We start from the raw sequence: 27,661 nt of genomic DNA, 5'->3' as shown, positions 1-27,661 counted from the left end.
GTTGTTGTTGTTGTTGTTGTTGTTGTTCTTGTTCTTGTTCTTGTTCTTGTTGTTGTTGGTGGTGGTGGTGGTGATGGTGATGGTGGTGGTGGTCGCTTTTGAAAATAGATTTTCTCTGTGCAGCTCTGGCTGTCCTGGAACTTAATTATGTAGACCAGGCTGGCTTTGAATTCAGAGATCCACCTGCCTCTGTCTCCCGAGTGCTGATGTTACAGGTGTTTGTCACCACTGCTAGGCCTTCTGTTTTAATTTTTAACATGGTTGAGTAGGAAGTGATATATGTATAATTTTATATCTTCCCTTTTGTTTGGGAATTATTTCTTTATCATTTTCCTTTACTGTTCAAATTTAATATAGACATTTTCAAATGTCTTTACTACATCCAATTATTTGTTATACTGAAATTGTTCTGTATTCCTTTGTTCTTGACATGATTGATTGAGTGTATTTTTTATGTCTAAAACTGTGGCCATATTACACATTTTAAGAATGGAGTTATTAAGCTGGGAGGTGGCACAGGCCTCCAATCCCAGCACTGGGAGGCAGGGGCAGGGGCAGGGGCAGGGGCAGGGGTAGGGGTAGGGGCAGGGGCAGGGGCAGGGGCAGGCAGATCTTTGGGAGGTCCAGGACAGCCTGGGCTACAGAGGGAGTTCCAGGACAGCCAGGGCTACACAGAGAAACCCTGTCTCAAAAAACAATGGAATAATAGAGCCAGGTGTAGTGGCCTGGCACACCCTTTAGGAGGCAGATGCAAGTGAATCTCTGTGAGTTGCAGACCAGCTTGGTATACATTGTGAGTTCCAGGACAGAAAGGCTGCATAATGGAGAGACCCTGTCTAGGAAGGAAGGAAGGAAGGAAGGAAGGAAGGAAGGAAGGAAGGAAGGAAGGAAGGAAGGAAGGAAGGAAGGAAGGAAGGAAGGAAGGAAGGAAGGAAGGAAGGAAGGAAGGAAGGAAGGAAGGAAGGAGAGAGAGAGAGAGAGAGAGAGAGAAAGAAAGAAAGAAAGAAAGAAAGAAAGAAAGAAAGAAAGAAAGAAAGAAAGAAAGAAAGAAAGAGAGAGAGAGAAAAGAGAAAAAGAATGAGGGCATAAATGTCTCTAAGAAGGTTCTCAATATTTTAAAAATTATATTTGTCCAACAAATGCAAATGATACTCTATTTCCATAGTATTTGTTGTTCACTTTTAAAATATCTTAGATAAGGAAAAGAGATACTTTTATTATTTTAGTCAGTGCAGTGGACTCTCTAGTCCTGCTACATTTGTTGTCCAGTGGACTCTCTAGTCCTGCTACATTTGTTGTCCAGTGGACTCTCTAGTCCTGCTACATTTGTTGCCTATTCCCAGCTTCTTTGCTAGGCTTTCTGCTTTTGTTTTTACTGTCGCCTGAAAGGGTGTACATAGGATTTTTATTTATGTTCAGTTCTTTGTTTGCTTTTGTTTTGTGTTTCAAGACATGGTTTCTCTGTGTCGACCTGGCTGGTCTGGATGGCCTCAAGCTCACAGCCTTGACTGCCTCTGCTTCTGAGTATACGCACCACCAACTGGCATATTTAAGCATAAAAGTTTAGAAAGAAAAACAGATTAGTCTTTTATTTCAAGATTGGGGAAAGAGGCTTTAATGAAGTGTATGCTTAGTATTACTTCCTGGAAGACTTTATTAATCTTTATGTTAAGTGAATTAGGAAAGAGAAGTCTTAGATGCCCCGACCACTGTTCAGTTAAGCTCCTCCAAGCATTTCCCTACCCTTAGAAGCTTTCTGTGCATGACGCAGACGATGTTGAAGATAAAAGCTAGCAGAGTCTCTGCAGAGTGTGCCAGCATCCTGTTGCTGTGCCGTGATAGGAGCAGCGTTTGCTTACAGACATACGGAAACATGGTTCCTATAGCTGCCACTCAGAGCCAGGGAGCTTTGGGGCGCCTTGTTTCAGACAGAAGAACCTGAGCAAAAGTTAGATCTGAGTTACTAATATTAATGGCAGATCATGTAGTGGATAAATTAATATTAAGAAACATCTCTTTGAAGCATCTTTGTAGAGTATGGAGAAAAGCTTTGTTGTTTGAACAAGAATTATTCCCTTGGTAGCTCTTCAGTGCTTGGATCGAATCAGTTTTGCTCTAACAAATTTACCCTTGTTTTAGGGCACTTTGATGCTTTGAGTACTAAAGTGGGCTTGGACACAAGGATCGAGGCAGGAGTTTTCAGTATCAAAAGTTTCTAAAAGTGATAGCTTGTGTTTGGTTGAACAGAATAATTTGTTGACTGTTTTTATGAGCAGGAAAAGAAAAACTATTTAATTTTCTTGCTGTCTGCCAAGAAAATTAAACAGACTTCAAAGCTTTGCACTGATAGTTAATGACATTGAATGCAAGCTGTTGTTTTAATTAATACAGCTGGCTGATTCTTCAGCCCAGTCAGCTACAACTGTGTAGTTCTAAAATGAGACAGTAAAGCCAATAGCACTGCACAGTTCATGCCTCTCTTGAGAAAATAGTTCACTGCTCTGACAGAAACCATGGCTTGGGGAGCTCTCTTCCCATCTTGAAATATACCTGGAATTTATAGTTCTCCATTTAAATATACTTTTCTACTGATTTGCAACAGGCAAAGGAGAAAAGCTGCCAGCACTTTGTTAACTTTGATAAACACATAATTTGAGATTGAATCCCCAGTTGTCAAGTTATATGAGAGAATACAGCCATATAGACACCATGGAGCCATTATTTCTAGGCTTGAAATAAATTATGTTGCATCTAAATGACTCTGGTGGTATGTTGGCTAGTTTTAATCAACTTGACACAAGCTAGAGCCATCAGAGAGGAGGGAACCTCAACTGAGAAAATGCTTCCATGAGACTGAGCTGTAGGCAAACCTGTAAGACATTTTCTTAATGATTGTGTGAGGATCCAGCCCATTGTGGTGCTGTGACCCTGGACAGGTGGCCCTGGGTTCTATAAGAAAGCAGGCCGACCAAGCCAGTAAACAGCACCTCCCCATGGCCTCTGCATCAGTTCCCACCCCCAGGTTCCAGGCCTGCTTCAGTCCCTGTCCTGACTTTCTTCAGTGATGAACAGTGATGTGAGAGTGGAAGCTGAATAAACCCTCTCCTCCCCAAGTTGCTTTGGTCACAGTGTTTCATCAGCAATCGTGACCCTCACTAAGACAGTTCAGGATCTCTTCTTCCTAATAAAAATTGTCACTGCAGCTCATGGCAGTGGTGCTTATGTCGTTTGGCTGTCCTTTTCAGCAGTGTGTGTGAGTGTGTGTGTGTGTGTGAGTGTGTGTGTGAGTGTGTGTGTGTGTGTGAGTATGTGTGTGTGTGAGTATGTGTGTGTGTGTGTGTGAGAGAGAGAGAGAGAGAGTGAGAATGTTTTGTCTGCTGTATGTACATGCATGTTAGGATGCTATATGTATACATATGAGAGCTATAGGAAGACACAGGTGTCCTGTTCTCTCACTCTCTGCCTGGAGTTAGGCTGGCTGCTAGCAAACCCCAGTGATCCTTCTCTAACTCCCCATAGCATTGGGTGGCAGGCGGGCACATAGCCATGCCCAGCTTTTTACATGGGCAGGAGGAAATGCAAGGTCATCCTTAACTAGTTTCAACTCTGAGGCCAGCCTGGGCCACACAAAACCCTGCCCCCAAACAAAGTAGCAAGAGTCATTATCATTTGTTGCTCAGGTTGCCTCCAACTTGAGGGCCCAAGCAGTCCTCCTGTGTCAGCCTCCTCAGAAGCCTGTGTTCCCAGCTTCTGCCTTTTAACCTACTCACAAAGTCAGCCATTTTTCATGCTTACTGGCCATTGCAGCTGTTGGTTTCATGAATAGAAAATGTTCCCTAATCATCAGTTGGTCTTTCTAACAGTTTCTTTTGTTGTTTTTCTAGGAGCGGCTGAAGCTGGTGACTGTGTTGGGTGCTGGTCTTCTCTGTGGAACCGCACTGGCGGTGATTGTGCCGGAAGGGGTGCATGCACTTTATGAAGAGGTTCTGGAGGGTGAGAGAGACAAGCCTTACTTGAGACATGGTGGCAGAAGAATTCGTGGAATTTCTTCTGGATATAGTTTGTGTTTGTCACGAAAGAGTGTGTAAGAGATGCCTGTGGACAGCTTAGACATCGTGCACATCCTTAGCAGTTTGTGAATGCCATAGCTCATCAACACTACCTAATGTTGATTTGCAATAATTTCAGTCTTTTTAAGTGTAACAGTTCTTATTTGTGCGTGTGTGATGCATGCACATATATGTGTATGCATGTGAGTACATGTTAACATGTATGTACATGTGAGTTTGGAAGCCGGATTGATATCCGGTCTCTTCCTTTCGTTCTCTGCACCTTATCTTCTCACTAATATGTTTATTGTTTGGTGTGAGGGATGGTACATACGTGCCATGCTGCATGTGCAGAGGTCAAGGACAATTTGTGGGAGTCAGTTCTCCTCTTCTACCACATGGGTCCTCGGAACTGGATCAGGCTTGGTTGCATTCATTTTTAGCTACTCTGCTAATATACTCAATCTTATTTTTTGAGATAAGGTCTCTGACTAAACCTGGAGCTTACCAATTCGGCAAGACTGGGTGACCAGAGAGCTGCAGGGATCTGCCTCCTCAGTGCTGGGAGAGGTGCACACACCACCAATAAGTACTGGAGATTGTACTCATAGAGAGTTGAAAATTATTCCCTTATTGCCCATATTCTGGAAGCAATTATTGAACTAATAATTTTATTAAGTGTTTGCTAGAATTTACTGGCAGATTTATCATCTGGGCAGGTGTCTTCTGTGTTGGAAGGTGTTTGTATTAGTAATTTTTCTCATTACTGTGACCAAATTCCTGAGGAAAACCAACTAAAGGAAGAGAGAGATTTGGCTCACAGTGGCAGGAGAAGCCTGGGTACAGGAGTGGCACACAGCTATGGTAGCAAGTGTGTGGAATGTAACTTGCATTGGCAGTTAGGAAGTGACGCAGAGGTAGATCTAATCCTTAAGGCCTAAACCAGCAAGCCTTTTGTTGTTGTTGTTGTTGTTGTTGTTTAGATTTATTTATTTGTTTCATGTATGTGAGTACATTATCACTGTCTTCATACACACCAGAAGAGGTCATTGAATCCCCATTACAGATGGTTGTGAGTTACTTGGAATGAACATGTGGTTGCTGGGAATTGAACTCAGGACCTCTGGAAGTGCAGTCAGTGCTCTTAACTGCTGAACCATCTCTCCAGCCCCAATTCCTACCTCTTAAAAGTCCCATAACTCATTCTAAAATAACACCAGCGTTGAGAACCAAGTCTGCAAACCCTTGCAAAATCAGAACAAGTTCCTTCCCCCAAAGTATACAATGGCAGAGTAAATATTTGGAAGTCAGTATGGAACAGCAGTTCACTACCTGGGGGTTACATGACCTTTTCACAGGGGTCACACATCAGATTTCCTGCATATCACATATTTACATCACAATTCATCACTAGCAAAATTAGTTATGAAGTAGCAACAAAAAATTTTATGGCCGAGGGTCACCACAGTGTAAGAAACTGTATTAAAGCAACACAGCATTAGGAAGCATGAGAGTCACTTTCCATACTACAGAAAGATCATCTCAAAGCAAACCTAAGCACCTAAGCCTGCAGTTCTGTCTAGTGACTAGTCATGGTGGCATTTCATTGCTCCAGTGGACTCAGGTCGCCCTGTCCCCTGTAGCATCTGTGGCCTGACTGTGGTACTCCACTCCTGTGCTGCAGCTTTCCTCAGGAGATGGCTTGTGTTCCTAGTACCTATGACCACACCCTGCAGCAACTACACTTTCCCCTCAGCTTCATGCCCAGCCCACTCAGGGAACTGTCACATGTTGCTTGGCCTTAGTGGGTCTCTGGAACTTTGGTGTAAATCTTGATCAAATAAAATAAATATTAAAAAATTAGAGCCAGCCATGGTTGTGTGTCTGTAAGTAATCCTTGGGCTGGGAGGGGTGTTGGATGGCAGTGCATAGGTAAGCTGATCCTGGGAGCTTGCTAGCCAGTCATTGTAGGCAAAAAAAAAAAAGGTAAACTTCTAGTTCAGTGAGAGACCCTGTCTCCAACAATAAGAAGGCAGGCTATCCAGGTAGATTAGCAGATAAGGGTACTTGCTGTCCAGCCTGACAGTCTCCTGAGTTCCATTACCAGGACCCACATGGTGGAAGGAGAGAACTGACTTCCCCAGGTTGTCTCCCGACCTCCACATGTACAGCATTAACACCCCCATACAGATAAATAAATGAGAAAATACAGTGGAAAGCCGTAGAGGAAGATTCCTGATGTTTGCCTCTGACTTCTCTATGCACATGTACAGTTGAACACATACATATATAACACATGTACAGACATACAAAGATTTTCAGCCTGATTTATGGGGTTAACCAGTCTTTTTGATTAGTTTTAAGACCTACTGCATGAGATGGACACTGCTAGAGTGACCAAGAACCTGAGACAAGCTAAGTCACAGGCCTAGGGGAAAGCCTACTACTATTATTCTGATGAAGGAACATAGGAAACAAAATGACTTGTAATTATATGTTGCTATAACCATAGTGGAGAGCATGGCTGAACCCTCATTGGAAGAGCTTCTTCTTACACTAAATAGTAGTCAACGAGGACACCCACAGCTGGACAGTGTGCAGAGAGAGGGAGACTTTGAAGCACTCAGCCCTAAATGGGATGCCATTATCAAAGCCCTACCTCACGGCTCAAGGGTCTTTACAGAAGAGGAGACCTAAAGAGTGTAAGAGTTAGAGGAGATAATGACTCCAAGGAAACAGTGTCTCCTGACACAGCAGGCCAGTGCTCCTGTGATCTCACCGAGGCTGTGAACCTGCGCAGCTTCAGACCAGGCAATCCCAGCCCTAACTGAGAGGCTATTTGTACTCGAAACCTTCTGGGAAAGGGAAAATCCATTTTCTCCCATGGAAACTGGGTCAACACACTCCAGGGTAGGTACCATCCCCAGGAGTTAACTAACATAAAATAGATCTTATATTTTTTGTGTGTTTTTGTTTTGTTTCAATATCTTTTTATCTTATTGATTTTTTTGTTTTAGTTTTAATTTTTTTGTCTTTGTTTTTGTTTTGTTTAGAGAGAAAGGATATGGAGTTGGGTGAAGTGGAGAGGATCTAGGAGGAGATACGGGAGGGAAGAGAATTTAATCAAGATCTATTGTATAAAATTTTTCAATAAAAATAAAAAAGTTTTAGACTTTAAGCATTATTGATGTTTGAAGTATCAAACACATGACTATAAATTAGGAATATCCTTTGGCTAGTTGTTAGTTTCTATAATTCTGTCCCTACCACCTTATAATCTAGAACTAAATTTAAATGGGAGGGTGTGTGTGTGTGTGTGTGTGTGTGTGTGTTGGCTGATATTTTATAAAAGCTGAATGGGTACCATTCTGTTTGCTTTAAATTTAGTATTAACCTAGGTGTAATAGTAGTGGCTTTTTACTACAGTTGCTTTTGTTACCACTGTTCTTTTTGTTGTTGTTTTGGTTTTGGTTTTGGTTTTGGTTTTTTTGAGACAGGGTTTCTCTGTGTAGCCCTGGCTGTCCTGGAACTCACTCTGTAGACCAGGTTGGCCTCGAACTCAGAAATCTGCCTGCCTCTACCTCCCAAGCACTGGGATTAAGGGCATGTGCCACCACTGCCCGGCACCACTATTCTTTATTTACCTGGTTTCATCAGAGTGAAGCTTAATGTGCTATCCAGAGGGGAAAAAGGAAGGTTTACATTTGGGGCCCTTTGAAATGTCACTGCCTTCTTGCATGGTGATTTGCTTCTGTGTCCCAGAGTTTAAGTTGATAGGCAATCAGGAGGTCCAAAAGCAGAATGGTTTTATATTGGGACTGTTTGTATTACAACCTTTTACACAGGGGTAATGGTCGCCTAGATTACAGTATGGAAATTAGCGTCCTTACAGTAAATTCAGTGGCCCTTAAAATGTAAATGGAAGGTGTCCCATCTTGGTTTGTGTTGCTCCAGGAAAACACCACCCAGCCAGTGAAACGAAGCAGAATGCGATTGCATCAGACAAAGCAGCAGAAATATCAGTTGTCCATGAGCACGAGCACAGCCATGCCCACACACAGCTGCACGCCTCCATCGGTGTATCCCTTGTGCTAGGCTTCGTTTTCATGTTGCTAGTGGACCAGATCGGCAGCTCCCATGTGCATTCCACTGACGGTGAGTAGCTCTCGGCTTCCCGTCGTGCTCTGCAGACACCTCGGTAGTTTGGAAATTTACAAACTGAATGATTCGGTCTACACCAGTGAACTTACTTAAATGCCAAACTCCTGTTCTCCTCAGGGATTCTCAGATATTTTATTCAACTGTAGGAGCTAGTGATTTGTTTTATGATGCAACTGTTTATTGACCTATTAACCCTGCTGGGCTTAAAGTAGTCACATTTGAGTGAGAGTCTAGGGCAGAAGTCCCTAGACTGTTTTCTGCTGTGGAGCCCTTAGGCACTCTAAAGCCTATAGCCCAATTGTTGGAATGTTGCTCTTTAAATATATACACTTAATACATAAGGCTACAAGAATTTGAGGCTAGTGTGGTCTCCATATAGAGTTCCAGCAGATACACAAATGAGCTATTATCTAAAAACTAGCCAGCCCACAAACAAAAAGAAAACCCAACCAAACCAACCAAACAAACAATCAAAAAACTTGATAGTGAGTAAATTCTGATCTGCTTATTCGATACAAGGAGGAAAGAAGTAAATAAACCAAGGAGTCCAGCAGTACTTTGACCAGGGGATCAAAGTCAATGTCCCCAGAATTCTGCTTTGGTGTAGCTCAGGCAGCCATCAGACCATCCTCCTTTCAGATAACTCTAAACCCTGGATAAAAATTTTAAAAGCCAGCTAAATACAGAAGAGAGTCAGTAGGAGCAAACACATTCTGCAGAGCATCCGTATCTGGAACAGAGATGTTAGTAACAGCGTCCTTGTGATAGAAACTCCATCTTCCCTAGCATTGTTACATGTCTATAACCCTAGGACTCGGGAGGTGAGGCAGGGCGATCCAGACTCCTCTACTAGAGCAACTTCGAAGTCAGCCTGGACTAGTTGAGATCTTGTCTCAGAAAGTCCTCAGTGTTTATGGGACAGAAACCCAGACAACCAGAACCCTAAAAAGAAGGGAGAATCCTAGTGTTATGGGCTATCCACCAGAAAGACTACTCAGGCACGGGTTTAAGCCAATAGAAAGTCTATTAGCCAGCAGGTGACTACACTGGGTTTTTGGGATACCAGTATAGATAGCCCTTAGTCTTTCTCTTTTAAGCACAAAACCGCATCCTGGGTTGACACACTTCAGCTAGCAATAACAATTAGCCAAAAACAGAACTATAGAAGCAAAGTTAGTGTATTTAGGGACATATTCCCCAGAACTATGGACTTTGATGGGTAGGACTTTGTTCATCTGTTGGCAGGTGTTGCTGCCTGTGTGCTGGGTTCCAAGGCCTGCCTGGGTACTTCCATCATGGCGTCAGTTGTGCTAAGTTCTGGGGACCTGTTACACTAGAACTCAGCCCCAGTTTCTGTGAGTAAGTTGTTCAGGTCTCTTGCTGACTCTCAAGCCATGCACACTTGGGCAGACTCCATGCAATTAAGCTAAAATAATTAAACTGAGCTGTCAAAAAACAGGTTACAGTTTGAGACAAACTAAGTTACATAAAGCAAAACATAAATTCTGTAGAAAAATATAACAAAGCCTAGATTATTCATGAAATACTACTACTAACAATGTCTGGTATATGATCCAACATGAAAAGCACCTGTGGCCAGCAGAGGTACAGTCTTCTAAAAGGGAGGATTATTCTTAGAATGAAAGAAAGAGAAAAAGAAAGAAAGAACAAAACAAACAAAAATGTGAGTATAAGGAGGTTTAATGTATTCTCCAGCTGAACGCAGTATGTGATCTTAGAATTGTCTCTTCCTAGAAAGAAACATTATCAGAAAACAGACACAAGTTGAATGTGCAACAGGAATCAGAAATAATGCTAAATTTTCTAAGGTTAATATCTTTTATGATTATATAGTTTCCCTCAGGAAATGCATATTGAAGTATCTACTGATAAGCATTTCCGGTGTGTATGGCTTCCTCTTAAGTGGTAAAGATTGTGTATGGGAAGCACGAATACAAGCTGTGGAACAGCCAATGGGTCCAAATGTTTACATAGTTGGTCAGGGGCATGTGATTATTTAAACTATTGTTGTAGGTTTTTTCAAGATTAAAAATTAGTTCCAAATAAAAGTTGTTTTGTTTTAATCATGCACTGAATAAATGAACAAAGCTTTTGATATAGCTCTGTGCTTGAACATGGAGTGGTTTGGCAGGCAAGGCTTTAATCCCAGACTTTAAGAAGAAAAAAGTATGGTACTAAAACAAAATAAAAGCAGGTTGAATAGGCAGGTGTGGTAGCATATGATCTAATTGGGGCTCTCAGGAGGCACAGGCTGGAGCTTGTGAATTTAGTAGAGACCAGCATTGGCTACATAGTAACACGACGTACTGTCAGAAATAAAACTCTTGGTGTCACCAGAGTTTTCCATTTCCTTGTATTTATTGTATCTTGTTTTAACACTTTTAAACTTTTAACTTGTTTACTTTGAGATAAGTCTCATATATACCAGGTTAGTCTCAAACCCTTTATGTAACCATTGATGACCTTTAATTCCTGATTCTCCTTCTTTTACCACCTCTCAAATGCTGAATGTGCCGCTAAGTCCACCTTTAAAGAAAATTTCTCCATCCTGGTGGAGCACACCTTTAGCCCTAGCACTTGCAGCAGGGTCAGACTGATCTCTGTAAGTTCAGGGCCAGTCTGGTCTACATAGTGAGTTCTAGACCAACCAGGACTGCATAGAAGACGCTATCTTAAACAAATAAACAAAACCCAATTTGTTTTGGTATGGTTTTGCTAGGGGTGGGGAGATGGATCCCTAGTACCCAAGTAAAAAGCCAGGCACGCTAAGCTCAGTGGGAAGTCAGAAAGATCCCTAAGAGGGATTGCTGGCCAGCCAGCTTACCTGAATTGATGAAAGGGTCAGTGAAAGACCTTGTCTCAACAAAACAAAACAAGAACAAAACAGAGCAATATAGAGAATGATTGAAGAAAGACCCCTTGGGATACTTAATGACCAAACCAGCTCAATCAGTCAACAGGGTCTCGAGGTAGGGAGTGAGGATTAAAAAGAAGAAGACAATTAGACAACACTATAACATGACTCCAGCCAGTGCTGAGACTGAAGCAGGTTTATTTTTTTCCAGTCTGCTTTTACCCCATTCAAGGTACATGCAAAGAATAGAGTTGGTTCTAGGTCAAAGACAAAGTAGTCAAGGGACAAACAAGGCATTAAACAAAGTCCATGGCCACTGTGTCTAGAGGTTTATCAGTATGATCAAGATACAAGGAATATAATACATTCCTCGAATGTATTCATCTGGAGTCTTGTCCTAGCCCAGTGTCAAAAATCTTATCTGAGCCTACTTCCTTCTTCTAACCCATTGTCGAATTCTTGCCAAATTCCTAGAAGCAATACCAAGAGCTCTCCACATCTTAACATGTCTTAAGTTGACCAGAGTTAGTCATGAATCTATGCTGTAATATTTAAGAACTAAAGAGTTAAAACTTTTAAAGTAGGCCATGAGAGAGAGGGTTCATTGACAGAGTTACCTGGCACAAGTAAGAACTAGACTTGATCCTCAACACTGTACAAACAGAATTTTTAAAAGTTACTTTTATTTCTTTTTATGTTATGTGTGTTGCATTTTGTCTGCTAGTATAACAGCGCACCACATTTATATAGTGCCCACAGAGGCAGAAAGATCAGATCAGAGAATGTCAGATTCCCTGGAACTTGAGTTACAGAGACGTTTGTTAGCATCTATGTGGATGCTCAGAATTGAACGAAGGTCCTCAGGAAGAGCAGCCAGTGTCCTTAACTGCTGAACCCTCTTTCCATAACTCCCCTCTCCCCCCAAAAAAGAATTTTTAATAAATTATATAGACCCAATAGTGCCCTGCAATTCTGTACCCAGAGTTAAATGTAACCTGTGTTCATTCTTCTGTCTTCTCCAGAATGGTGGTGCTGTTTTTGCTAGCCTTCTGTGTATGTATCTATGATTTCCAGTTTTTCAGTTTCTGTTAAGCTTTTTGGAGACAGAACCTCTCTGTGTAGCTCAGGCTGGTCTCAAACACGCATTCCCTCTACCTTTGTTCCCTCGTGCTAGGACCATCCCTGTTATGGCATGACATGTGGCTCAGGTATTGTGTATTACTGTCAGTGAAAGTTAATTCATGTGTCAAAATTATGCTGAACTGCAATTTCTTCCTGTAGATTTATCGCAACTATTGGGTTTTCTTGCTTGATTAAAAAAAATTATATGTGTGTGCGCACACACCCACCCACCAGTGGACACATAAGCCAGAGGTATTAGATCCCTCTGGAGCTGATCACAGGTTGTTGTGAACCATCAGAGGTGGGTGCTGGGAATAGAACCTAATTGGTCCTCAGCAAGAGCAATGGGTGCTCTTAACTGCTAAGCCATCTCTGGCTCCAAAAACACTATGTTTAAATCCCTAATGTTTAAAAAAATATTTTTATTAATTCTTTGATAAATTTATATAATATATTTTGATCAATTCGCCTCTTCAACTTCTCGAAGATCTTGTGTGTTTTCTTTCTCACAGCGAGGGGGTAGGGGGTGGGAGGGCTCCTTCCGCCAGGAGTCTGGTTCCTGTTGCTCTGTATTCTTGGGTGTGGGATGTAGAGGCTGATCTGGAGAGTAGTTCACCTACTAGGAGTCACACCCTTAAAGAACACTGACCCTTACTCTTCCAGGAACTACCAAATGCTAATGGCTCCTTAGTTAGGTGTGGAACTTTGTGCCCTGCCCCCGCCCCACCCATTTCCTATAAAGACAGTAACATCTCCATCGAGAGAGCTTATAAAGCAACATGGGGGTGCCTAGTGCTGCACCCCATTCTGTGAGAATGTAAAAAGAAAGAGAAAGGAGTATGTATGGGGTATTGGTTCCAGCGGACCTAGGGATAGGATGGAGATAGAGAAGAACCTCTGAAGTGGCACATGGGTCTCAGCTGCACAGAATCCTACTTGAGCCTGGGGGCAGTTGTTCTGAGCTGAGAATACTCTCGGATCCTTTCTTGGTTGATGTGGTCCTAGGATTTGACTTGGGACAGTGTCTAGGTTTTGGTTGATAATCTGGGTAAGCTTGCCAAGAACTACAGTGAGGAGATTTGGGGAAAGGAGGGTAACAATGATTAGAAAGTACTAGAGAAACTGTGTTAACTGGTCTAGACACTGAGAAATACTTGGAAGCAGCAGAACCTTCCTCAAGCCAGGTATAGTGGTATGGGCCTGTAATCCCAGCCACTCAGGCTGAGGCAGAGAAGCCACAAATCCAAAGCCTGTATGGTCTTTAGAGGAAGTTCAAGGCCAGTTTGGCCCTTGAGGCTGGTCATTATAACCTGTGGGGAGGGGGTGCTCAAATGCATGGACAAGGCCCCAGGTTCAATCCTCAATGCCAAAGGAAAAAACCCTACCTGATAGTGTAGTAGCAGCCGACCTGAGCATGTTGGTGACATTTCCTGCTGAGGTCATTTGGGGGAAAGGAAGCAGAGCAGTGGAAACTGTTGTAACTTGGGTTTAAATTGGTGAAAATAGCTGCATAATGGAGAAGGGAAAATATGGCCCAAACTGCATGAAAACAGAGTAGTAGGAGTTAAATGAGCCTGCGAAGAAGTAACCAGAGCCCATAGAGTACTTTCTGTAGACTGAGGAAGTTCAGGCAGGTGGGGTTATGCATTTCAGAACTTGCAGGAAGCCCAGTCAAGAGTTCCCTCACACCCACCTCTTTAGTACTAAGAGAACATTGAAGAAAAGAGAACAGTGAGAAAAACAGTTCAAAATCTGAACTTTCAAAATAAGTAGATAGGTGGATGTGGTGCATGCCCTTAATCCCGGTGCTTGGGAAGCCGGATGTGGATTTGGAGTTCAAGGCCAGCCAGGGGTGCCAGTGAGACTCCAGCTCTAAAATAACAATGATTTTGCTTTATGTCATACTACTTAGTGATACTTTCTCATTCCCTGTAGATCCAGAAACAGCAAGGCCCAGCAGTTCCAAAATCACCACCACGCTGGGGCTAGTCGTCCATGCTGCAGGTAAGTCAACACTACAGTGAGACTGCTCCCAACCTCACAGAGGAGACTCCACACTGGACGCTTCTGGGGGAGGGTTGCTGAACAAACCCCTCTAGCTGGAACACAAGCCCTGGCATAGTCTGCATCGAGTTTACAAGCTAAGATGTGTTCTATATTTTTAATACCTAAACCCAGAGTATAAGCTAGGCATGGTAGCACACACCTGTAATCTAAGCACTCAAGAGGTAGAGGCAGTAGGGTCCAGAGTTCAAGACCAACTTGACTATTTCATTTTAGCTTGAGCCACACATATCTAGACCTTGTCCAAAAGAGTCTGGGGCTGTAGCTCAATGACAAAACTGTTGAGTGTGTGAAAGGCCTGTGTTCATTCTCAGCACTACCAAACAGAAAGATCTTTCAAGTCGCTGGAAAACTATGGTATGGAGTGATAATGCTGTTCTGGAAGACAGCTATGCCTATGTGCTATATGTCACCTATGACCTGTTTGATATAGTAGTGACACAGTTGAGAAGTTACAAGAGGCCAAGTAACTTACAAAGCTCAAATATTTCCTGTCTGGCCTTTAAGGAGTTTGCTGACCTCTACCCTAAGATATATCTGCAAAAGAGCCTGCACACATCAGCACCAAATAGCCCAGCTGCCAGTGTAGGCTGAGGCAGTAACCAGAAGACTCAGTGTGGCTGATGGGACTTGCTTAGCACCATAGCCCAAGCCTAGACCTGATGGTAGGTAGGATTCTGTCAGATCCAAATAAAGGTGTGTGGAAAGTAGCTCACTCCTAACCTGCTGGTTTCTGCTTTCTAACAAAATCACCCATATCACTGCACTAGAGGCTGTGGAACCTGGGAGAAGGGAGCCACTAAATGAGGTGGACTGAAGCCTCATGAAACAGCCAACTTTATTCAGAGCCCCAGATAATATAACTCAAGGGTTAAGAAGTCACCTGAGTAAAGTTTTCTCATGAGTTCAGGCTGTATACAAACACAAGACAAACCACACATGGCAAAAGCATGTTCATAAAGATATGTAAAGGAAATCATTTAATTGAATAACATCAGCAAACAATAGTGAGTTCTCTGAAGTAAACTCATTCCTTTCCACTACACCTGGAATGATCACTAAAACACAGGCTTGTTCACGGTACATGCCTGTGTTTTGAAGAAACTGGGGTTACAAGACTTGTCTTGTTTTCTTGGACTGTTCTCACAAGCACTCAGAATTTTTCTTACACAACTCCATTTCAGGATTGTGTTCCAACATACCCATTCAGCCAAAGTCCCTCTCTTGACCTTTTTTTTTTTTTTAAAGACTTTACTTATGTATGTGAGTACACTGTCGCTGTCTTCAGACACACCAGAAGAGCGAATTAGATCCCATTACAGATGGTTGTGAGCCACCATGTGGTTGCTAGGAATTGAACTCAGGACCTCTGGAAGAGCAGTCAGCGCTCTTAACCACTAAGCCATCTCTCAGGCCCCCCTCTCTTGACCTTTTTCTGTCAATTTAAATACAATCTTGAGTTATCTGAAAGGAGGAAACCTCAATGGAGAAAATGCCTCCAAAGGATCCAGCTGTATCCTGGACATTTTCTTAATGAGTGACTAATGTGGGAGGGCCCAGCCTATTGTGGGTGGTGCCATCCCTGGGTTGGTGGTCCTGGGATTTAGAAGAAAGCAGGCTGAGCAAGCCTAGAGGAGCAAGCCAATAAGGAGCATTCCTCCATGACCTCTGCGTCGGCTCCTGCCCTGTTTGAGTTCCTGTCCTGACTTTGTTCAGTGAGGAACAGTGACATGGAAGTGTAAGCTGAATAAACCCTTTCCTCCCCAACTTGCTTTGGTCACAGTGTTCCATCACAGCATAGTAACCCAAACTAAGAGAGTTCCCATCATGTGTGAATCATCTGTATTGAAGCCTCAAGCCTTGAAGACAGAAAGATGTGTCCTTGAAATTCTTCCTTAGCACATTCTCATTACAACTTGGTTTATCAATGGATGTTTGTATTTCTTTCTTTCTTTTTTTTTTAGCGATAAGACAGCTAGCTTATGGATGACTCGGAGCCAAATGCTAAGCTCTGTGCATCTATTCTTTTATTTTTAGCACTTATGAAGCCCTACAAATGCACATTTTATTAACCCCACCTTTTTTTTCCCCCTTGGTTTTTCCCAGATAGGATTTCTCTGTGTAGCCCTAGCTGTCCTTGAACTCACTCTGTAAACCAGGCTGGCCTCAAACTAGAGATCTGCCTGCTTCTCCTTCCAGAGTGCTAGTATTAAAGGTGTGTCCATCACCACCCAACTTATTGACCCCATCCTGAAGATGAAGTTCACTGAGGTTGAGTAGCTTGCCCAGATCCACGTCCAGCTCTGCCTAGCTTTGAAGCCCATTCTTCAGCCTGGCACTGCCTCCCTTCATAGTATCTGTTTCCTTGTCTCCCAATTTAGCTGATGGTGTAGCTTTGGGAGCAGCAGCCTCTACTTCACAGACTAGTGTCCAGTTAATTGTGTTTGTGGCAATAATGCTACACAAGGTAAGCCAAGATTGGATATTGAACATATTTTTAATTAAAATTTGTCTTGATCTTTGATACATTTCTGAAATGTGGTATCTTTTTAGCTTTAAAACTGTATTTATTATACAATAGGACACATGAGCACACACATGCCACAGTTAGCATGAGTTCTGGGGTTTGAACTTGGGTCCCAAGTCTTGCAGAGCAAACACCCTGACCCATTGCAGCATCTGATAGCCACCATGACCCCCCTTTTTAAAAATGTTTTAATTGCTGTCCATTTAGGAGAATTAAATATGTATGTTCAGTGCTTTTGTTTCTGCTGCTATTTTCTTAAACTCATTGGAAAGGTGTGTGGATAGCCTGGGCTTGTAGTTTGATGCTAATTCCACTCCTCAGAGAGGCTGCAGATGAGGAGTCACCTTGTGAACCTTCTCCCCACCTTAATGTTTCAAATAAAGGCTTGAGCCAATGATTAGGCAGAAGGAAGCAGGAGAAGCTGAGACTTTGGGCAAGGAGAAAAGGATCCCTGGGAAGGGGGAGGAGCTATGAGGGAATCAAGGCTGCAGAGAGAGAAGCTCTTGGCCTGGAGAAACAGTAAGTTATATGGGATAATAAAGATGGGAATAGAGTAGTGTAGTGGGAGATCTGCCCAGTCTAGGCTTCTAGCTTGTATTGTTACTGACTGAGTTGAGATTTCTTTTACCCGGGTAATTGGGTTGGAAACAAAGTAGCAACAGAAGCGCTGCTTTTTTTTTTTTTTTTTTTTTTTTTTTTGAATCATCATATACACAAATGGCTAAATGCTTACTGATTTTTATTTTTCTAAAGATTTATTTATTTATTTATGTATTTTGTATCTATGAGTGCTCTGCATGTACTCCTGCATGCCAGAAGAGGAAACAGAGTCCCATGATAGATGATTGATTGTGAGCCACCATATGGTTGCAGGGATTGAACCCAAGGCCTGTGGAAGAGCAAGCAGCCAGTCCCCTTACCACTGACCAGCCAAATCTCTCCCGTGCTCAATTTCTGTTTTTCAAACAGTTTTGTTCACATAACTGGCTAGATGGCTCAGTGGGTAAAAGTACTTGCTAAACAAGTTTGACAGCCCAGTTCCCAAAAGTTGTCTTCTGACCACCGCACACACTGTGGCACACAGGTAGCTACATTCACACACACACAATTATAGTAAGTAAGAATTAAAAATTCAAAATAATCTTGTGTATAATAGTACAAGAAAGATGCATGCAGACACATGTAGGGTTTTCTATGAGAATGCTGGTTCCTAAAAGGCAGGCTTGCTCTTGATGGCATGCCTAGGTTTCTCATCTTCAGATAACATCACGTGCATTTCTTGACGTGGAAGCAAGCTCTGCTTGTCAAGTGATAAAGGGGCTACTTTGTCGTTTCCAGGCTCCAGCAGCATTTGGGCTGGTTTCCTTTCTGATGCATGCTGGCCTGGAGCGGAATCGAATCAGAAAGCACTTGCTGGTCTTTGCATTGGCAGCGCCAGCCATGTCCATGCTGACATACTTAGGATTAAGTAAGGTAAGTGTGAGCACCCTTCCTGTGTAGTCATGTGTGTGTGTCTAGTTCTCTCGTCGGGTTCAGCCTGTAGCCCGTGAGCTGTGTAGGGCTGAAAGCTATGAATGGGACCCAACACAAGATGATAAACTTACTGAAACATCACACAATTTTTTATTTCTCATGTTATTTTTTGTTAACTCAGTTGTCTTGTTGTCTATGTATGTCACATATGTATGTCACAACATTCTGTCACAATATAAAAAGGCTCAACAAATCTGGTAGGGTGTCTTAGGTTGAATTTTTCATGGACAGTATTTTCTCAAACCATAACAAAAATTGAAAGTAAGGGCTGGAGAGATGGCTCAGCGGGTAAGAGCACTGACTGCTCTTCCAAAGGTCCTGAGTTCAAATCCCAGCAACCACATGGTGGCTCACAACATTCTGTAATGAGATCTGATGCCCTCTTCTGGTATGTCTGAAGACAGCTATAATGTACTTACATATAATAAATAAAAATAAATCTGAAAAAAATTGAAAGGAAAAATCTGTATAAAATAAGTGTCTTAATTTCAAGTTAGTCCTGCTGGGCAGTGGTGGTACACGCCTTTAATCCCAGCACTTGGAAGGCAGAGGCAGGTGAATTTTTGAGTTCGAGGCCAGCCTGGTGGTCTACAGAGTAAGTTCCAGCACAGCCAGGGCTATACAGAGAAACCCTGTCTCGAAAAACCAAAAAAAAAAAAAAAAAAAAGAAAGAAAAAGAAAAGAAATTTCAAGTTAGTCCTTTTTATAACTTGAATATCCATTTAGATTGAATATCAGTTCTAAGAATATCTGCATGCAAGACAAGCCATTCAGTGGCCTCTAGTAGAGCTGGAGCACAGCTGGCTGGCGGCAGCTGGGATGTCATTTCTTTTAGTTCTTTGTACTGAACACAGCTTCAGAGGTGAGATGTCAGTCTTTAGCTGAGAGCTCACATGCTCCCATTCCCAAACCTTATAATTCTGTCCATAGCAACCGCCCTTCCTAGTTTACCTAAAGTCAGTGAGTAGCAGTACGAGGAAAATCTTAGTGTCAGACTAACCAGGGATGCTTGGGAGGAACTGCTTTCCCCCGTGCTTCCTCAGAAGGTCATTGGTTCCTCATTATATAAAACAATAAATGTGTTAAAAGGAATATTGACTCATCTGGTTTTCTGTTGGTTGGCTGGTTGGTGGGAATGAACCCAGGGCCTCCCACATCCATGCAAAGCACTCTACCACTGAGCTATATCCCCAGACCACTTTTTCTTTCTTCCTCGTTTTCCTTTCCTTTTTTTTTTCCTGTTTTTTAAAAAGAAAGGAAAGAAAGGGAAAGATTTAAGACGGTATATATGGATAATGATTGTAAATCTAATAAATGAGGGCCTTTCACCTTAAGAGCAATGGATAGTTCTTTATTAGCTATCCCACATGCACACCTGCTTTTGATGCTGAGGATTAAGCCTGGGGCCTTGCACGAGCTGGGCAAAAATACTCTGCCACCTCCCCACCCAAGAGTTCCTTTAAAAATCACACGATGCTATCACCTCACTGCTGTGCTTTAGAACTTTTCATGGAGAAGCTCCAGATAATCCTGGAAGCATAGAGTGATGTGCTGCGTCTGGGGAACGTTTGTGAAGTTTTAACTAGTTGCCTTGGCCCACAGGTCAACTCTTTACTAGAAAGGCTGTGACTGGTTGTATAAAGATTAGTAATGATGACGGGTAAAATAGCACACTATAATGTCAGCACTTGGAAGGCTGAGGCAGAAGAGTCCAGAGTTCAAGCCCAGGTTATACTATGAGATCTTGTCTTAAATAATCAAAACCAACAAAACCCAGATTAGTGAATTGGATAGTTTAGTAGCTATTGCATCTTTTTTATTTTATTTTTTCGAGACAGGGTCTTTCCGTGTAGCCCTGACTGTCCCGGAATTCACAATGTAGACCAGGCTGGCCTTAAATTAAGAGATGGCTGCCTCTGTTACATCTTGGTCAGTCTATGTCTTAAGTTGGTAACACAGAGGATACTCGTTAAACAATAGAACAAATGAGCTGACACCTAAAATTCTGAGATTCCATCTTAGAGAGATGCAAGTGAAAGCTCCTAAGCAGTGCTTAAAAGTTGCTTTGAAAAGCAACTCTGGATAATTAAGCTTTTGTTTCAAAATGTAAGGATAAAATTTTTAAATGTTCTCCTTGCAAATTATGAACATTTGACATAATGAATATGTTGATTAGCTTAATTTTATTGTTTCATTATTTTCTCAAATCATAGTATCTGTATAATAAACATTGTGAATTTCAAATAAATGTTTAAGCTGTGACTGTGTGTCACTGGTGTTCTTAACCCTTTATTAAGACCTCCCCGTGACTGACAGATTGCCACTCCCAACATGTTCCCATGTACCAAGCAGCCCTGGGTACATTCAGATGTAGGTGGGACATCTTCCTGTCTCTAACTTTGATGTGACTTGTTTTAATTCTAATTCTAATCTCTTCTAATTCACAGAGCAGTAAAGAAGCCCTTTCAGAGGTCAATGCCACTGGAGTGGCCATGCTTTTCTCTGCTGGGACATTTCTTTATGTTGCCACCGTCCATGTCCTCCCTGAGGTGGGTGGAATGGGGCACAGCCACAAACCTGACACCACTGGAGGGAGAGGCCTCAGCCGCCTTGAGGTGGCAGCCCTGGTTCTGGGTTGCCTCATACCGCTCATACTATCAATAGGACACCAGCATTAAATCATTCAGGTTCCAGCCGCAGTCCACGGCCATTCCATCTGGGAGGAAGAGCACGCGTGTGACGTGACGCTCCTCGCTTCCTCAGTGTCTCGTCTCACCTTGTGCATCTCTACCTGTGTTCCTAGGGTCTGAGGGAGATGAGAGTCAATCGTGGAGAAGTGCAACAACATATAGCAGGAACATCAGAATTAGACAGAGACTTTGTGTTGTCTTTTAAAGGGACTTTGATATATTGAGTTTTGATGTTTCTCTTAACCCTATTCTCAGGGAAGATGGAATTTAGTTTTAAAGAAAAGTGGAGAACTTCATACAATGAAATAGTAATTATGAAACTGCAGTGTTCTGTAATTAAGCTAAAGTTTTTTTCCCTTAGTTTAGAGACTCTGCCACTTTACCCATTGGTTTTTAACATGGTTCTCACCATGTAAGACTGGTGCTTTAGCATCTGTGCCACATGCCATGAGAGAAGGTGGGAACACCCATCCCTTAGATGCTAAAGATGACGGCAACTAATTTGAGGTTAGACTATGGGAAATAGGGGCAGGAGACATAAGCTGAACTGAACCCAAAAGAAACATCCATCGAAGGGGGTGTTTAGAGTCTTCAACAACTCCTTCCCACGTGCCTCCCTAAATAAAGCCTGCCCTTCCTTCCAATAGAGCAATGGAGGGGCTGGCTTTTAAAGAGAGGTCTGTTATCATAGAGCATTTTTAAAAAAATGTATCCTTTGCAGAATACTTGTCTGTAGCACTCTTAGTAGCCAGATTCTGTTCAGGCACAGGATTTCTGTCAAGAACAGTGATCACGGTGAAATTAAGGGACGTTAAGTTTTCCCGGAATTTGGATAGTTGCTGATATCTTGTAGTAACCTTTTTAAAAAGTAACACTATTACAAAGAATGTTGTCTTTTTCTTCTAAGTCAGTGGTTCTCAACCCTCCAGACACTGCATTCCTTTAATACAGTTCCTCATGTTGTGGTGCCCTCCCAGCCATAAAATTATTTTGTTGCTACTTCATAACTGTAATTTTGCAACTCTTACAAATCGTAACCTAAGTGTCTGGTAACAGGATATCTGATATGCCACCCCTGTGGGGGTCATGACTCCCAGGCTGAGAGCGCTGTTCTAAGTATTTCTTTTAGTGGCCAGCAGTCCCTCTGGCTGAGCCCTCTCCCAGAGCGGAAAATGTTTCTGTCTGCTCCTTAGCTCCTGTGCAGGAGACAGTTGTCTGTATCAGAGGAGTATCTGCTGCGGGCCTCAATCTCCTCGCAATCATGTCTACATCCCACTCTTCCCTGGCTCTCTCCACGCTACTGCTCCCCGTGATGTCAGACCTTATGTGAGGTGAATCCTCACCTCTTGAACCATGATGATGAAGACAGTACTGCCTAGTCTTCATTTCCTTCAACTAAGTTACCTTTGTATCTAGTACAACCTTATTACAGCCTCAAAAATGTCACCTCCTCATGTGAGGTGACACAGTCACTAGTACTCTGATAATTTAAGCAATTGAGATAGCAAAAGTATTCAACAAAGGTAATTCTTCCATGTTTGCCAAAATCTGAATAAATCCTATCAGATAAATGTATAATACTGTATATTTTCTGTACCATTTCAAAAACACTTTACATAAAGAGGGAGCCAAGACTGGTTTCTTCAGAGCAGTGAGTGCAGTCATTTGTATTTTTCTGTGACATCTATGCCAGCATGCCTGTAGTTTTCTTTCTTTCTCTCCTAAATTGTCACTAGGTCAGCCAGCAGCTATGGGATTAAACTGTGCGCCCTCTGCTGGCTGTAGTGAAGAAAGCAGAAATGGGATGCAGTTCTGTGTGGAGGCTGGTGGCCATTGCATCCCTTGCCAAAGTGTTAATGTGTGCAGTATGGGAATGTGGGTGACTCTAGTGATTAGGCACAAACAGGTGACTCCTTCAAAAGTACAGATGTCTTGATCTCTCTAGAAGCTCACTGTGTCTGGTTTGGGTATAAGTAGCTTCCTTCATCTCGCTCCGTGCAGTGGTCAGGGATTTTGTGCTGGCCAGAGCCTCTTTCGTTCAGCAGTGCCTTGCCATCTCTAAGTTTGTCTAGAATATCATGTTGGGTAGGGCCTTGGACTCTGGCAAGAAATGAACCATCAAACTTCCAAATCTGCCTTCCCCTCCGGGCCTCAGTCATAGTGAGCTTTCCAAAGCTGGGGCCTTTCCAGACCCGGGGCTGCTGCCTGGGGACAGCACGTCCCTTCCCTGCCCAGCAGACTCAGATAGCCATATGACTCTTAATAGGGCTCAAATGCACTAGATGCAGCAGGAACCATGCAGAGGCCTCTGCCTAGTGGGGAGAGGTTACTCGTGTGGCAAGCAGTTCCCCCAGAGCAGCCACCTTGATCGCTTCACTACACGGTTCAGTTCTGTTTCTCCTCCTTAAAACTCCCTCCGGAGGTGTGGATGCCTTAATGCGCAAACACATTTGAACACATTGGTGATACTTCAGCTGCTGCCACAATTACAAGTGGACTTATGGGTTACCAAAGAAGCAATTGATGAAAAGCATGGGCTATATCCTTTCTCATGACCAAAGCAGTCTTAATTGGGATTGGAGTCCCTTTCTCCCAGAATCTAGATGGTCTTCAGATTCCGAGCACCCTCCCCTCCCCTCCCCAGTTCCCAGTGTTGCCAGTCTCCAAGTCAGCAGGGCAGTGTTGTCCCATCTGACTCTGCTTTCCTGTGTGTGCTGTTGCCAGCTTGTGCCCTTACAGGCAGACTTCCTGGCCTGGAAATACCAGCGGTTGGAACGGTACTACCCGCTGAAACAGTGTATTCTCTTCCCTGCTTCACCTTAGTCCTCAGATTCTCAGTTCAGAACAGCCAGTTCAGCTGTTCCGGGGGTGGCGGGGTTGGATCATTAGAAGAAAGGAAGGGTCTGTTCTTATAGAAAGGGGAAAATAGAAATGGCTGGTTTTATTTTTCAAGTGTTAGAGATAGGAGGGGCATAGCAGTAACAGAGTGTCTTAAGCCCTGACCCTCATGCTAGTGCAGTTCTGGACATGGGACTGTATGTCAATAGCACAAGCCTCTAAGACGCTCCTGCCTTTTTGAACAAGAACCCCAGACTATTGCATCACAGGCCATCATTTGGCAAGAGAGTCCTTGTGGCAGACTTTGTTCAGTACAGGTGGGACTCACCCCTGAAGAACACTGGTCGAGGTATTATACAGCTGCAACCCTTTTGTACTTAGACATTGAAGTTCAGCTCAGGAGACCTGAAGATGGGGGCTGGTGGGGAAGGACGGGCAGACATGTGGACTTGTTTACACGTGCTCAGTCCCCATAGTGGCTAAGCTCAGAGAGGGGCTTTGCTCTCTGTCTGGTGTGTCTTCCTGTAAGCTGGAGCTCTAATGGGATGCTAACACCATGATTCCCCTGGCTTGGTGGCCTAAATGGTGATTTTAAATGTCCCCCTTTCTAGATTCTTTGTACACATAAACTCATTCCATGGATGGCTGCCTTATAATTTTGTCTCTTTCCACTTTAATCGTGAATGGTTTAAAAATTGCTGTTTTTTTGATTTGTTTTATGATATTAAATTTTTATTAGTGCATACCTTATGTGAGTGGCTCTTTACTTATACATCGGCAGTGTTTGTGTTTGGCAACCAGACCTGATGCTCCAAAAGGTTGGGCATCAGAATCTCAGCTGGTAAAGGTACCTGCTGCCATGTCTAATGGCTGAGTTGAGTCCCTGAGACACTTGGCAGAAGGAGAGAATCAACTCCTGTGAAGTGACTTATGACCTCCATGTGTGTACCATAGTATGTATGCATGCCCCCTCTAAACAAAATAAAAGTGTAATTTAAACATTTTGAGGTAATGGGATGTTTTAAAGGACAGAAGAAAAGGTACCTTTAAGTCAGAGGAGGAGAGAGGGAGGGGAAATGAGGAACTCAGAATGCCCTCTGCTCCAAAGGACAAATTCAGTGATAACCACCACCCTCCCCTTGCTATCATAGCGGATGTAATTTATAAAAGTAGCTGTGCCAGAAGAGAGAGCAAGCATCACCCTTTCAAAGGGCAGGGTGGTGTGAGCATGTATGTGCTACCATCAGTTGTGTCTGCAAAGAGATACTTAAATAGAAGTGCTGGCTTTTGAATCAGGCCTGAGGGGGTCAGAGGGGCGCAGGCAGAGAGATGCTACAGTGTAGAGGTCAGAACCACTCTCAGAAGTCTCTGCTACCCTGGGTTGGCTCAGACTTCGGCTGCCAGGCTTGTTGGACAAGCCACAAGCACTTTACCCACTGAGTGAGTCATCAGGGTATGTGGAATTCTCTTAATTTTTTAAAATTGTATTTATTAATGTCATACATTTATTATATTTATTTTTAATGGCATATTCATGACTTAGCACTCTTGAGGCAGAAGCAGATAGACTGCCACGAGTTCAGGGTGGATCATGGAGTGACACCCCAGTCTCTAGCAACAAAATTGGTAGCTGGGGCCTGTAATCCTAGCACTCAGGAGCTGGAGGCAGGAGAATCATAAGTTCAAGGTCATCATTCACCTCACCTTTCAAGCACAGCTTGGTTTGCATGAGACCCCAACTCAAAAAAATACTAGTGATATTAACTGCACAAGAGAATGGATCGCGTTATGTTTGTATGCATGTATACAATGTACTTGACATTTGCCCCTTCTAACCTTGTTGGCCCTCCTCCCCCTTTCTCCTGGCTCCTTTCAAATAATCTGCCTTCTGCTTCCATGGTTTCTTTGTTATGTTTTACTTTTTTTGACAGAGTCTTATTATATAGTCCTAATTAACCTGGAACTCACTATGAAATCCAGGCTGCAGATTCAGAGTTTCTCCTGGTTCCGGTATTAAAAGCATGCATCCCACACCCAGGGCCTGGGGTGGTGGGGTGGGTGATCTTTTTTAAAATTGAGGTCAGAGCTGGCATAAGATATAGTATTTGCCTTTAAGTATAGCTTATTGTGCATAGCACTATGGTCTCCAGCTCCACCCATTTTCCTACAAAGAACATTTTTTTCCTTATGACCAAATAACACACACACACATTCATTCTCATTATTCTCTCTCCTCTCTCTCTCTCTCTCTTTCTCTCTCTCTCTTTCTCTCTCTCTCATCTATTTATTTATTGTTTTGTTTTGTTTTGTTTGAGATGGTTTCTCTGTATAGCCCTGGCTGGCTGGAACTCACTCTAGACCAGGCTGGCCTGGAACTCAAAGATCCTCCTGCCTCTGCCTCCCAAGTGCAGTGCTGGGATTAAAGGTGTGCACCACCACTGCCAGCTCCATACACATTTTCTCTAAGCATTCATCTGTTGATTAGTGGCTAAGCTGATTCTGTAACTTGGCTGTTGTGCATAGTGCCTTAGGAAGCATGGGTGTGTAGTATGTCTTCAGTATGCTGAGTTTAATTCCTTCCTTTGTATACCAGGACTGGCATAGCCAGATCATCTGACGAACCTCCATACTGACTGGCACGGTGGTTTAACAGTTTGTGTTCCTGCCAATAATGTAGGCTTTCCTTTGGTCTGTCTTTGCCAGAGTCTGCTATTCTTTTGGATGAGGGTCATCTGAGTGAGGTGAAATCTTGGTATTTAGACTTATTTTCCTGATGGCCAGAGACATCGGTTTTTCACATTAAATATTTTTTCACACATTTGTTGTCAATTTGCATGTCTTTTAAGATGTGTCTGTTCAGTTCCTTTGTTCTTTTGATGGTTGCATTGTTTGTTCTTTAGATACTTTTATCCAGTTATTTATATATTCTGGATAGTAACTGTCTGGCAGATGAAGAGCCCGCAAGAGGTTGTTTCACCTGTAGGCTCTATCCGTGTTCTGATCAGTTTTCTTTGCATTCAGCTGCTTTTGAGTCTGATGTAGTCCGGTTTGCTGGTTCTTAAACTATCATTTCATGGAGCCTTGGAGACCTGTTCCTAAAGTTGTTACCCATGCTTAGGTCTTGGGGTTCAGATCTTATCCCCTACCCAACCCCAAGGCAGGATTTCTCTGTGTAGCCCTGGCTGTCCTGGAACGTACTCTGTAGATCCAGCTGACCTCAAACTCAGAAACCTGCCTGCCTCTGAGTGCTGGGATTAAAGGTGTGCACCACTACACCCAGCTCAGGTCATTTTTAACTGTAATGCAGACTGCTGCATATGGCAGTGCTGAAGTGCGTGCTATTGTACACCATTAGAACCCCATATGAATCTCAGGTGCCACGTGATAGATGGGGTAGAGCTCAGGGTGCTCCAGATTTCAGGAAAACATCATTTAAAAAACTAGCACAGAGCACATACTGCTTGTTATGGTCCCTGCCACCCTGCCAAAGGGAGAGATAGGGTGCAGAGGAAAATATAAATTATATAGATAACTGGACCCCATCAGTGTCCTTTCCAGGTGCGGTCCTGCCTGGTCACGGCAGTCTGCTCACCCTGCCTCTAACCTCTCCAGTATTTCTGTGCTCTCTTCTTCGGATCTATACAAAAAGTCCTTCCCATTGCCCTCTAGGCATAGACTTCTATTGTTCTTATCAAAAACCTTCTTTTTTTTTTTTTAAGATTTTATTTTACATATATGCTTTGTCTGCATATATGTCTATACCATGTGCATCTCTGGGACTCTTCAGGTTTTGGATCTCCTG

The 27,661-nt window shown here is 42.9% G+C and overlaps 1 protein-coding gene across 4 annotated transcripts in view; it reads left to right on the top strand.

Moving 5' to 3' along the window:
* Positions 1-24,609, top strand: part of Slc39a9 (solute carrier family 39 member 9) — a 38,877-nt gene extending 14,268 nt beyond the window's left edge. For 2 of the 4 annotated variants that reach the window (XM_052185553.1, XM_052185552.1), the window contains 6 exons: positions 3,885-3,993; positions 8,004-8,204; positions 14,143-14,211; positions 16,653-16,738; positions 18,137-18,271; positions 20,779-24,609. In XM_052185553.1, coding sequence (XP_052041513.1) covers positions 3,885-3,993; positions 8,004-8,204; positions 14,143-14,211; positions 16,653-16,738; positions 18,137-18,271; positions 20,779-21,009 — 831 coding nt within the window. In that variant the 3' untranslated portion in view covers positions 21,010-24,609. The remainder of the gene's footprint in view (positions 1-3,884; positions 3,994-8,003; positions 8,205-14,142; positions 14,212-16,652; positions 16,739-18,136; positions 18,272-20,778) is intronic. The other 2 variants (XM_052185555.1, XM_052185554.1) reach the window with 2 other exon arrangements.
* Positions 24,610-27,661: the final 3,052 nt, after the last annotated feature.

This window comes from Apodemus sylvaticus, chromosome 6 (assembly GCF_947179515.1).
Source record: "Apodemus sylvaticus chromosome 6, mApoSyl1.1, whole genome shotgun sequence".
In the NCBI taxonomy this organism is placed as follows: domain Eukaryota; kingdom Metazoa; phylum Chordata; class Mammalia; order Rodentia; family Muridae; genus Apodemus; species Apodemus sylvaticus.
This window is presented reverse-complemented; position numbering and strand designations above follow the sequence as displayed.